Source organism: Enoplosus armatus, chromosome 9 (assembly GCF_043641665.1).
Source record: "Enoplosus armatus isolate fEnoArm2 chromosome 9, fEnoArm2.hap1, whole genome shotgun sequence".
Classification (NCBI taxonomy): domain Eukaryota; kingdom Metazoa; phylum Chordata; class Actinopteri; order Centrarchiformes; family Enoplosidae; genus Enoplosus; species Enoplosus armatus.
In genome coordinates this window covers 21,948,452-21,960,761 of record NC_092188.1, presented here as the reverse complement: position 1 = coordinate 21,960,761, position 12,310 = coordinate 21,948,452, and the positions used below count along the sequence as shown (strand labels likewise).

The window sequence follows — 12,310 nt, the reverse complement described above, 5'->3', positions numbered from 1 at the left end:
TTGGATGACTGATTCAAAAACAGCAAAAATATCTACTTTCAGGCCTTTGAGCACACCCAACTAAGCGCAGTCTGTCAAGCTCCAATTACCAACTCTTAATGCGGTTTTGCTTTGATACTCACGGGTCTTTATTCTCCTGCGAACCAAACATGATCATAGACTTGAGGGCGTTCCAGTCCTGCAGGACCCTCTCCAGAGCCAGCTGAGCAAAGCGGGGAGGTTCCAGGTCATGGTCTGGCATATCAGAGTCTGAAATAGGGGAAAGGAGAATAATGCGTTCATACACCAGGCGCCTTGAAGTAATAATGTTGTAAGAAGTTGCAGCCTAGACCACTGTTAGTACTGCACTGCTGGTTAAAGGTGGGTAGTATGTGAGAATGCTCCTGAACCTACCTTCTGCATTAGCAGCCTTGCGGTTCCTGTCTTCTCTGATGCGTGGTGGTCTGTACTGACAGTGCTCAACACTCTGCCTAGCAACAGTCTGCACCAGGAACAGTAAAATATGCTCACCCCTGCAGATGGAAACGAAAAGTCAATTAATGTCATTGTTTTCCCCCTGGTTGCACAATATGAAGTATCTTCTGAGTATAATAGTATGCCAAAATAATATGGTTACGCCTGAAATTCACAGTTACTTGCCAATTGTAAGTACCACAGAAATCTATTCTATGTGAGGTGGTCTTACCTGCTATTTGGTGTCGTAACCAGGTTGGTGGTTGTGAGTAACCTGTACAGCAGATCCAGGCGAGCAGCCTTCTGGCCAGCGATCAGCGTTTTACACTTACATTTCTCCCAACAGTCACAGTATGCTGTAGGGGAGGTCCTTTTCAGCCTGGGAGCGAATAGAAGCAAATTCATGGTCATACATACAACATACATCATGTTAAATATGGGTGATGAAGACTGAAACCTTTGCAAAGATGAAATAAGGCCACACTCAAAACTCCGACTTACTTGCAGTCATGTCCTTTGTGACAGACCCTCGCACACTCAGTGCAGCAGCAGAGGGACTCGAGCAGACCACAGGTCCGACACTCAAAGATATCCTAAATACAAAGTCATTGTGTTGAGAAATGTCAAAGTGCCAACTTTCAACTGAACATTATATATTAAAGAGTATAACAAACACTGTCTCCAAAAGTAGAGAGGTTCCACTTGTGTAGTGAAAAAAGGAGCATTACCTGAAGCTACCAAAGTTAGCCTGGCATGTGTAATATGTTCGTGCTCACTATTTTGGTGCCTTCTGGAAATATTTTAGTCTGCTGCTTTAGTAGCAGTAATTTAATAAGTACCAGAAAGCCACGTAGTTTTTAGGCTCATCGAGTATCGGTTGCATAACAGTTTTTTAAACATCAAAATTATTACAGAAATTCCCATCCTTAATAGACCTACAACACATCACTCTTTCTGGTGATGAGGGTTCTTCCTCGAAATGTCATCCTCTGGGGCTGACCTGGTTAATGTGCTCAGCTCCAGTCCATGTGAAGCTGCAGGTGTCGTTGCAGCAGAGAACATAGAGGGGCGAATCATCTGGGTTGGTCCCGGAGGGGCAAATCATTTCCATGAACACAGAATCTGCATCCTCCTTCTCTGCAATGCCCGGGTCACCCACTGTGTTCGAGACATTTGAATTAAAGGAAAATATGGAAACTGAGGAACGCCAGTTATAACATGTAGTTAGCTGTTGTAAGCGGGACAGCAAAATAGGTCAGGATTCACATAACACGTGGACAACCTCCAATGTTCCAGCTGTTACCTAACCACTTAAAATTACACCAGATTCACAAAATGTATGCTGTTTTCTCAGAATGTATTCACAGAGGTGATGGCTGTCTGGTCACGCAAACTTAATTTACCCTCCCCCCACCCCACCCCATTCACTTTGTGTCAGCACCACATTACAACACATGTATGGCTGCCATTTAAGTACAGGTTTGCAAACGGTCTCCCTTCAAATGACAAACCAGTTTACAACAGAAAGCAGACTGATGACTTATTAACTTACCCTTAGCCATTTTCTGAGCAGCCTCCAGCACAGTGATGGCTGCCGGGTAGGCTCTCCCACTGACTGCCAGCATGAATGGGGTCATTCCACGGGCATCCCTGTTGAGCAACAATATACATGAGCACTTTAGACGGTTACAGATAAATGAGGACAATCCATTGTACAAGAACTTTGTGTTCAGTAAGCATGTATGCAAGTATGATCATGTAGGAATATAGAATCGTACTTGGCAGAGAGTAGCTCCCGTAGGTGTGGCCTCAGAACAACACTGTCACACATCAGCTTTAGGATAAGGTGGGCGTTGGCCTTCCTGTCTTTAGATTCAACCACAGATGACTCAGTGGACGGCCCTGCTCATGTGGAAAGGACAATCCATTAGATGACAAGACACACACAGTATACAGCTGATGGAATCATACTGAGAAGTACCCGAATGTCATATTTACCCACAAAAACGTATTTAGAATTATTTCTCCTTTAGAGAATTTAAGAGAAGATATCGTTATCTTAGCATATATTTAATAACACCATTTTAGGAACGGTCAGTCATCGTTCTAACATGAAATACCAGACCAATGCAAGTTTAACATTTCCTACCCAAAGAGCAAATAACAACTGGACTTCCTGTTATGACTAGACATCTTGATTTGCAGTGAAAAACATTCACCGCATCTCAAATCCATACTACATACTGATTCTAAGCAGGTTTTTGCCAAGTAAAAGTAAAAGTGACAAAATAAAGTATTCTCAAAGCAGACAGAAGACATTCTAAATACGGTCGACTTTCGAGAGTGCTGTTGATAAACACTATTCTCCCACAAGGCAAGGCACCAAGGAAACAGGAGTTGCTCACAGCTGGGAAAAAGATGAAATAAATTGTGGGTGGTAGTGAAACGTCTCCAAATATTCTTTATTTTAAATAAAAGTTTAATTGGCATTGACATTCCAAAGCCGCAGTTTTCTGTTAGTATGTAGCATTGAGTTGGGACAAAGCTATTGTCTCATCCTCATTCCTCCTCTATGATGTAGATGTTACATACCTGGTATGGTGGAGGTGCTGGGTCCCTGGCTGGTCCCAGTGGAGGCCGTGGTGAGTGAACCCACAGCTGGTGCTAGAATGAAGTCAATGTCACCATCTGTTCATAAAATAAAAACACATTCTCATTTAAATGAATATTTTTTGTTGCAGTGACACTGTCGGTCAAAAGGGCTCTCAAGACCGGACAAAGATAATCCTAATTATACAGTCTTGTATAGGTGCACTGACCAGGGTCCATTGGTGGGGGGTCAGGGACCCAACTTGGTGGGGCAATGGGTGGGGACACAGGGTCTTGGTGGTCGCTGGATGATGGGCCAGACTCATGACGGCCGAGACCTGCCGCTCTTAGAGACCTCCGCATCATCTCCCTCAGACGAAGCCTGGTAACAACACACAAGAAATAAAACATGGCACAGAAATTGAAATCAACAACATTGCTTGTGTTTTTATACAACTGGAGATGCTGTTCCTTTCTTATAGGGAGCCTTGTGTACTCTAAATGACACCTCAAAGTTTTCTGTACAGACTATTTTTCCTTATATATTCTGTGTAGCGCAGAAACGGTATAACTAGTTATTTACCCTCTGCTGCTGGAGGAGCCAGTCCTATTCCCAGAACTGTTGCTCGAAACCACAGAGATGGCATTGGCAATTGCCTCCACAGCTGACAGACGCTCTGCAAATGTGTTTCTCTCCGACCTTTCAGCTTCTGAAATGAAACAGCACGGCCACTTATCGTGGAGAAGAGAGTCTTGGGGAAGCAGGCAATCAAACTGATACAGCTGAGCAGACTTGAAAGTAGAATTGTGCATTGTTCTTACACATTTTGCATTTTTCTAATAAAGATTGCCAAAACTGGGACATTGGGGACTAAACATTGTAAAGAAAAATTTAATTGTAACCAGAACATTAAGATAAACTACTTCTAGCTCTCAGACAGATCCTGACATAGATTGTTTAAAACGCCAGCTTACCTTCCTCTTCTTTGGTCTCCTTGTTACTAACAGGGAAGCAGACAGAGACGGCGGCGTGGAGGATGTTGCGATTTCCATCACAGCGATGATCCAGAAGTGCTCCGAGGGCCTGGCTGCCCTGATCCAGCAAGAAAGCCTGCTCAAGGTTCACCAGGTACTGCCGACATGCCTCGTAGTCACAACGCAGGACATGCTGCATCAGCGTCTGTTTCTGAAAGACACAAAAAGGATGACAGAGTACCGATTAGTATCACTCATTTGGATATCTTTGATGTTTCACTGTGACTCAGACGGCATTGCTCTTTGGTGCATATTCATGGGTATATAAATGTGATTGAAGCCACCACACAAACTGTTGGGGTGGTGTTTTTTTGCAAGGTAACGCTGTAACTGAGTTTCAAAGGCACAGAACAACACTAAACACATCTACTTGTTCTACTTGTAAATTGTTTACATTGTATTTAAAAAGGTCGTGTTTACCTCAACAGCCATTATAATGATAGCAGCTTTCTTTTTAATTGTGGAGTTAGAGGGGAGATTGGCCAGAGAGTGCACCCCCATTCCCAGGCTGTTTATAGGTGGCAGGTCCAACCAATCAGGATCTCGAATTCCACCCATGCAGTCTTTGGCCATCGGGTAGATTGTGCCATTTCCATCTCGGAGGATGATGGGAGATTCCTGGAAGAAAAATGATTTCAACATTTAAGATTTGTATCTAGTAAGGCTCTCTATGATCTGTCACGTGCAAAACATGTCACCAATATGGGAGATTTATCTCACCTGTCCTGCAGTAAAGATAGCCACATTGCGCTCACTCTGCCCCAGGAAGGCCAGGTTACTAGTGGGGAAGTTATTCTCTTGTTCAGCTTTGCCTGTGGCCAGGTCAAAGATACAGTACCTAACCCAGTTGCCAGTTTTCAGCACTGCGTGGACTCCTGGAAGATGGAGAGATATTTAAGGGCTGGAGATACTCATCTCCAAAAAAAACTAAACTACAGATATTAAACAAACTGATTAAGCATACACTGACATACAGAAACACAGACAAAGGCCCACCTTTGGAGTCAACATTCACAGCCAGAATCTCTGCTTTTTCTGGGATACAGAGCTTTTTAGGAGTGCGCTGAAAACAATCAGGAACTTTAGGAGTCCCACCAGTTTTGACCACCTGTGAGTAATAGATTGAAGATAGATTGAAGGAGACAAAAGATGAATAAATACAAATGTCAGGAGGAGAGATGCGAGCACCTGGACAGATATGTTAACTCTGAACTCCAAATACTGAGATGGAAACAAGCAATATTAGATCAATTTATGTCCATACCTGCAACTCATCTATTCTGAGGAGCCTGCAGTCCTGCAACAATGATGACGGGTCTGAGTCAGTGGGAGCAGCTGAGCTCTGGTTGCTCATGCTGCTTGATGTCCCTGGAAACTTCACCGCAACATACGCGCCATCCACTTTAAGCACCTGGGACATATGAAGGTAACAAGTTGTGAAACAGACGTCATGACATAGAAAGGCCAGGAACACATGATTGACAGCAGGATCAGGGTGTAGCCAGAGACTCAAACACCCGCATTACATATTATTCCAAGATATTACTACATTTGCAAACTTTGATCTTGCACCCACCTTTCCAACAGGGACGTTTTTAACGTCCTCCACAAACACCACCTCCCTGAGAGGCCACTGCTCCTCGTTCACCTTCTCTTCCTCTTTGGGAGCCGGGGTTGAACGCCTTCGCTCTGCAAGTGGTAGGACATTAACTTTTAGAGACAAAATATTCAAATAACACATTTGGTTATTGTTTACATCGAGGAATGGCAAATGGCTTAGCATCATATTCCCGATTAAGACAGCAAAAATATACTTATGACCATGCAGGGGAAATTAATTATCGAATCAGCAAGCCGTATGGTTCATATGATAAGGGGAGGTAAAAAGGAAACCAAATACACCACAGTATATACTGTGAGCTGGTCATACTTCCTTTACAGGAAAACAGGCAGGAGGAAAAAAACTTGCTGATAAAAGCCTGTGCACCATCTGTTTCAAAGTCAAAGGACTAATGAGAGCACAGAGTGAGGAAGAAATTGGTTCTGTGCCTGGGAGATAGAGAGGAAAGTCAAGACTGGAGTGTTTTAGAGAGAGCTAGAGGTTAAGAGGGAGAGATAGCAAGAGAGAAGATGACGTACTGTAGGGCAGTGAGGCACTGCTAGCAATGGAAGAGGTATCACTGCAGGTAGACGCTGGGGAGGGAGGAGGACCCATCTCAGTCTTCACCAGCTCCGGCTTGCTTTCCGTCCTATGGGGCAAGACCAAGATAGTGAGATGAATTTTACTTGCGATATCTAGCCTAGCTACATTCTGTAGCAAGATGGACTAAAGTCTGTCTTCTAATTGTAAATGAAGTGTACCAACACAAAATTATGGAAGACTAATCAGATCTTCAACATAAAAAGAAACTGACTTGATTTCCTGGGTCTTAGTGGTCTTGTCCATGTTCTTGAGGCTTTCTGGTGAGCGCAGCTGGAACCTGCAACTATCGTTCATGTTCCACACAGACTCCAACAGGACGCCCACTTTGGGAATCCCAGCACTGACAGAAAAGGCCACTGCACCGGCATGGTAGAGGGGGTTATTCCTCAAGCACACCTAAGGAAGGAGTACAAGGCTGATATTGAGCTCATACAGGACTCTTGAAGCAAATGTCTAAAGACAAACATGGAAGTCTCAGAACAGAAGTGGAGCTTACTCTGCCTCCGTCATAAAAGATTACATTCTCTCAAGCAGACAAAAACAATGAGAATTCAAAATTCTGTCTCACCTGTGTTCCCACGGTGATGTTGGGTATCGAGGAGATGCCAGCGCTGGACTTTGGCTTTTTGTTCTTGGCTCTGGCCTTTTCAAGCATCTTCTTCCGTTGACTAAAAGGCACAACACCCCTGCAGACAGGCGCAAGCAGCAAAGTGTCAAAACGTCCCTGACATTCATACCTTTCCTTGACATATACCGTTCACACTTTGTATCGACTAAGGCATCACTTCGTAATCCTTGCTAAATGTCAGGTCTTAAGGAGGATTTGCATTGTTGCTACAGGTCCCCATTGTGTATTTTGGCAGAAGACTGCTGACAGTCACAACAGCTTCATGTTCTTTGAAGTAAGGGCTGCTTGGTGTAAAATGTGTATTTTCATTTCAAGGGGGCTGTTACAATTCAGAAAAGGTCTTAAATCATGTTAAGTATGGTGTCTGTTCTCTGGCTATGTCCTCTTCCTATGTTTGAATAACATGAAAATAGCTATAGGCATGCCTTGTAGCACCTAATAAATGTAATGACAAAATGTGCAGCACATGGCAAAACATCAACAATTTGCTTAGATTGCAACTCTTGATTTACGGATAATTATCAACAACAGTGAAAGAGAAATGTGCCTACTGCTTAGCGTATGACTTTGATGAACGCCGTTACGCTTAGCAGGATAACAATGTTATGGTGACATTCCGCAGGTGATGTTATTGTTAAAAACAAAGAATTATAATCCCATTCAATGTAGCTTCATGGAAAAACATGTTTTCTTCTCACCACCAGTAGAGGCTATTCTCCAGCTGTGCACATGTGTAGAGCGCACAGCAGTGCAGTGACACCATACGCTCCCCCTGCAGCTCCGGGAAAGCCTGAGCACTGTGCTCCAGCTTAGAGGCCACTGTGCTCAGTGTGTCGTCCACCCAGGTTGCCACCTATACCGCACACACAAAGACAAACACAAGTTAATGAACAATTCATTAAATATATATGTGCAATGTTAGGAGAGCTGACTAGTAATTATAGAACACTGTATTTACTCAATCACAATCTTAATGTTACGAACTTATCCTGTGGTCAAAGCAGAGCACATATGTTCTGAGTTATGTTATGTAGAGAGGAACAACCATAATCTACCTTGTTGGTCTCTGTAGCCACAGTGGCTCTGATGCTATTGGCAGACATTAAGGTGATCTTCTCATTGGCCAGGCCCAGGAAGGATACACGTGGGTGATGAATGGAAGGATTCTGATGGGACAAATGACAGAAACGTTAGTAATATTTGGTGATATTATCAGTTTTCAGTGAAAAATACATATACAGAACAGTGTTTTGGTAATTCCATTTACATAGGTTGAATTCTCCACCTGTGCATTCCTGTAGGGTTCAGGTTCGCTCCACTTCCACTGATAAAGCTCTCCTTTGGAGCTGACAGCCACCAGCTCTGAGAACATGGCTCCGATGCTCACAAACTTCACACCATCCTGGAAAGAATATAAGATCTCAATAAATGTCAGGTAAAGCAAAACTGAACTCTAAATGTCCAATGAATTGAAATTGCGACGAGTGGACTCCAATCAAGGTGTAGAGACATCTCAAGATAATCAAAGGACATAGAATAAATCAAAGCGCCACTTGCAATGCCATAGCGAAGGTTTGTATTTCTGTTTCTTTAAAAAAGACATTACCTTGTCAGGCCACCACTGGAGCTCCTCTCCCAAGGAGACAGGGCTCTGGACCGGGATGCTCTTCTTGTCCAAACTGGGCTCGCCCTCACGGCTGGTGGAGCCTCGCTCCGTGTCGAACGAGGCCCCATCCAGCCACCGGCGCTCACGTAACCTCAACACAGACTCACGCTCACGCAACAGCTCTGAGTCGCGCTCTAAGGGAAGAAGGAGAACTGGTATGCAATAAGGTCACACCAGTGGGATAGAAGTAAGCCACTCTCTGGGAAAGACCCGTCAACATAGTTGTTAATAGAGAGAGAAAGATAGATTCTTTAGAATCACTATAATGCAAATCAAAATTGCAGTACTGAAGATTGAGTGGGAGTCTAAATTATACTGGTGGGTGAGTCAGTTTGCGCGCTCATATGTTAAAAATGTGAGGTAGAAGAGTGAATAGACAGAAAGAAAGCATGCATATGGGCTAAAAGTGGGCTAGGTAGGTTTTTAGAATAGACTGCCTTAAAGGGTCCCTGTTAAGACAGGTGGGCCTAGCGGGCCTTTCTCAGAGAGCTCACAGTATCTACAGCCATGCAGCATACAACACCAAACATTTATAGCCTGTAACACCAAACACCCATATTGTAAATCAAGCTAAATAGACTGAAAGTGTCCCAGCAAACAAGCTAAAACCATTTTATTTTACATGAATTTGTGTAAAACCTATACCTGTGTACATTTAGCAAAGATGAAAATATTTTCTCTACTATAAACAATGTTTAGTTTTCTTTTACATTAGCCCTACAGTTGTCTTGTCAAAATACTGCTTTGCTTGTCATTCAAATCTTAAGCCACTGGCAAGTTATTTTCTTACAATCCATCTCCAGACAAACACTGAAAAAAACACTGCCTTGCTTTCCCCCCCCCCCCGACTTGTCTACTGTGTTGTCTTATCTTTAATAAGCTATTTAAAGCTCCTTCCCAACAAACAAAAGCCATCACCAGTGTTGCCATCAAAGCCTCTCCAACACCCTGCCTTCCCTTTACTAGTCAGAGGCGAGTTGTTAAGTTACCTCTGGAGGATCCCAGGCGAGACAGTGAGGAGCGTCTAAAAGAGGGGTAGCCAAAGTAGCTGATATCCTCAGAGAACATGGCATCAGCATCAATAATCACACTGGGATGAGCTGAGTGAATGTCTGCGTCCAACAGGGACATCAGGTCCTCTGCATGGGACAAAGGCACAAAAGAATGCAAAGTTTAAGAAATATAAAAACACTTTCTTTTCATGAATTTGGCAAATACTGTCTAGACAATGATCATAATTAAATACTGTATTACAAGCCTATTTGTATTATAATGGGTTGAACTGCTGCTAAGCCTGCACTTCAATAACACAATAACATCACTTTATATAAGCCATTGTCCTTTCTGTCCCTATTTTCTGTTTTCTTTTTTTTTTTTTTTGGGACAAACCTCCAGGGAGGTAGGACTCGCTGGCCGTGTCGTCTCCATCATCTCCATCTTCATCATCCCGGCTCAGCAGGTTGTTGACGGCGAGGTTGACATCCAGGTTGGTCCTCTGGAGCTCCCTAATGATCACACTCCTGGACTTCCCCTGAAGGACTACCTGGGCCTGGGGGAAAGGTACAAAGACAACAGAAAACATTTTATTGAAGCTCACTTGTAACTGCACAGACACAAAGATACCAATACCAATACATGCTGAGGAGTTTGTACCTGAGTAATAAGTTCTTCGGGGATGACAGAAGCTGGTATGACAGGCTGAGGCTGGCTACCTAGAAGGCCAGAGCCACGATCCCTTCCCGTACGGATCACCCTGGTCTGTCGGCGGGAATCACGGGCGGCTGTTGACGACCTGCCCGACGTGCCTCCGCCTCCGCCTCCACCTCCGCCCCCGCCTCCTCCACTGCTGCCACCTCCTGCTCCACCTCCCCCTGCTCCTCCTCCACTGCCTCCATTTACACCAGAGCTCCAGCGACTCCTGTTACATACAGTGCAAGGCCATGGGTCAGACACAACTGCCAAAAACACCATCTGACTAACAGCAGACTCAAAACACGCACACATCGGGGTAGGAAGGTATTCAGCCTTTGTGACAGCGGAGATAGAGCAGTTTGCATCAGCAGCATTTACAGAAGGGAAGAAATTAACTGGTGGCAATTTTCCTAATTTAATCACTATGTAAGAGAAAAAGCTTTGATATAGTATAACAAATGCATTATGTACATATTTTAGATATTTACACTATTGTTTTATTTCAGTTCAACATTTAACTGCAAGGGTGCAAGTTTAGAGGATTATTCTGCAGCTCTTTCAGTTCTGCACAACTGCAATATCAGGACCCACAACAACTACATTTTGAAGGGGGAATCAATTCTCCAGTGGTTACCAATAACAAAAGCACTAAGAAAATGACTGCATACTGCAAATTTAGCAGAGTCGATGAGCATGGCCATGCTTTTTGGTGTATGCCGTTCTGTGGACACATATATTCATTACATTTTACAGCACCCTAAAGTTCTGTGGGGAATGCACCCCTTAACCCGCTGCAGCGTCAGTGCTATGCTCTAAAACACTGAGCTTTCGCAGGACCGTTTGTCTCTGTCAACCCTGCCACAACTTACCCAAGGGTGTTGCCTGCCAGTCTGCCAAGTGTGTCAGAGCCAGACAGGAACCAGGGCGGATCACTAGTCCTGCCTGGCCTGGAGCTCCTTCCTGTCCCTGAACCACTGCTCAACTTTGAACTGGAAACAAAAGATGGGAGATCAGTTACAAACCTACAGAAGTCCCACACAGGACCAAAAGACTTTCTTTTATTACCCGGGTTAACAGAAACTAAATTTACCCCAGGTATTTCTTAAATTATACCCCTTGGTTCAGGATTCTTTTTCTTTTTAATATTATACTATGAAACAGGAGGGGGTATTTTGGAGACTAGCATGGCAACACCCTTGGGAATCTGAATTGGCTGCAACTCATTCCTCCTTCAAGACTTTCCTTTATTAAAAGTTCTTGGGGTTTTGGGGCTGCGACTGCTTTCTCCTATTTCAAGATTTCTTATAGTGGGATGCCTTCTAAGTTTAACCAAAAGTAGTTTACTGCAGTATTCTTAACCAATGTCTTTTAAGTAGGCAGTTAGTATAAATGGTCTATTGCTGTGGCTAAGGAACTAAATTATCACAATTTTTCCAGTGTTTCATATAAACAGAGACTACAGTGACATTGAATTTAGATACTTTCCAACAAAATAATACAATCACATTTAGTACCATAAGGTAACGGAGGGCAAAGGAATACAGAAACAGGGATTCAGATTCTTCAGATACAATACAGAGAAACAGCACATTCAAACCAACAGTCAACAAGCTGACACAATCTGTAACTTATGTTACGTTTCAAAATCACAGAGGATCTAAGGCCCTGTTCAGTAAGCTGACAAACTTGCCAAAGACAACCTGCCATACTCTTTCCCGTAGGCTTCACAGCAGCCCACAATGGTGCTGACTGAAAAGCTATTAAAATTTGAAACCATCTCATCTTCTGCGGCATGGAACAAAACATGTGTTCTGCAGAATAGTTTGGAACGGGGTGCTCCTCAGCCTTTTACAGCCGGATTCACATGCATATTTAGCAGCTAGAGGGGCCTTGAAAACTCTGAAATCACTGTTGGATGTTGTTCTGCTGGCAGGATATCGACAACTATCAATGAGACATTCTCCAAAAATACGTGCGCATAGCCAAAACAAAACAGAGCAGCTAGTAAAAAAAAGTGGTTTTATTAAGTAGCGTACACGTAGGA

General features: G+C 43.5%; 1 protein-coding gene across 2 annotated transcripts in view; it reads right to left on the bottom strand.

Moving 5' to 3' along the window:
* The window catches only part of ubr5 (ubiquitin protein ligase E3 component n-recognin 5), a 30,237-nt gene that overhangs the window by 13,128 nt on the left and 4,799 nt on the right, over positions 1 to 12,310 (bottom strand). For both annotated transcript variants that reach the window (XM_070911579.1, XM_070911580.1), the window contains exons 5-32: positions 11,136 to 11,255; positions 10,461 to 10,492; positions 10,228 to 10,385; positions 9,964 to 10,123; positions 9,564 to 9,713; positions 8,515 to 8,726; positions 8,194 to 8,310; positions 7,964 to 8,074; positions 7,607 to 7,761; positions 6,849 to 6,966; positions 6,492 to 6,676; positions 6,217 to 6,326; positions 5,654 to 5,766; positions 5,342 to 5,488; positions 5,074 to 5,185; positions 4,798 to 4,952; positions 4,498 to 4,695; positions 4,018 to 4,228; positions 3,626 to 3,752; positions 3,273 to 3,424; positions 3,046 to 3,141; positions 2,232 to 2,355; positions 1,994 to 2,103; positions 1,454 to 1,590; positions 955 to 1,046; positions 686 to 832; positions 394 to 512; positions 123 to 249 (exon numbers count right to left, since the gene is read on the bottom strand). In XM_070911579.1, coding sequence (XP_070767680.1) covers positions 123 to 249; positions 394 to 512; positions 686 to 832; positions 955 to 1,046; positions 1,454 to 1,590; positions 1,994 to 2,103; positions 2,232 to 2,355; positions 3,046 to 3,141; positions 3,273 to 3,424; positions 3,626 to 3,752; positions 4,018 to 4,228; positions 4,498 to 4,695; positions 4,798 to 4,952; positions 5,074 to 5,185; positions 5,342 to 5,488; positions 5,654 to 5,766; positions 6,217 to 6,326; positions 6,492 to 6,676; positions 6,849 to 6,966; positions 7,607 to 7,761; positions 7,964 to 8,074; positions 8,194 to 8,310; positions 8,515 to 8,726; positions 9,564 to 9,713; positions 9,964 to 10,123; positions 10,228 to 10,385; positions 10,461 to 10,492; positions 11,136 to 11,255 — 3,795 coding nt within the window. The remainder of the gene's footprint in view (positions 1 to 122; positions 250 to 393; positions 513 to 685; positions 833 to 954; positions 1,047 to 1,453; positions 1,591 to 1,993; positions 2,104 to 2,231; positions 2,356 to 3,045; positions 3,142 to 3,272; positions 3,425 to 3,625; positions 3,753 to 4,017; positions 4,229 to 4,497; positions 4,696 to 4,797; positions 4,953 to 5,073; positions 5,186 to 5,341; positions 5,489 to 5,653; positions 5,767 to 6,216; positions 6,327 to 6,491; positions 6,677 to 6,848; positions 6,967 to 7,606; positions 7,762 to 7,963; positions 8,075 to 8,193; positions 8,311 to 8,514; positions 8,727 to 9,563; positions 9,714 to 9,963; positions 10,124 to 10,227; positions 10,386 to 10,460; positions 10,493 to 11,135; positions 11,256 to 12,310) is intronic.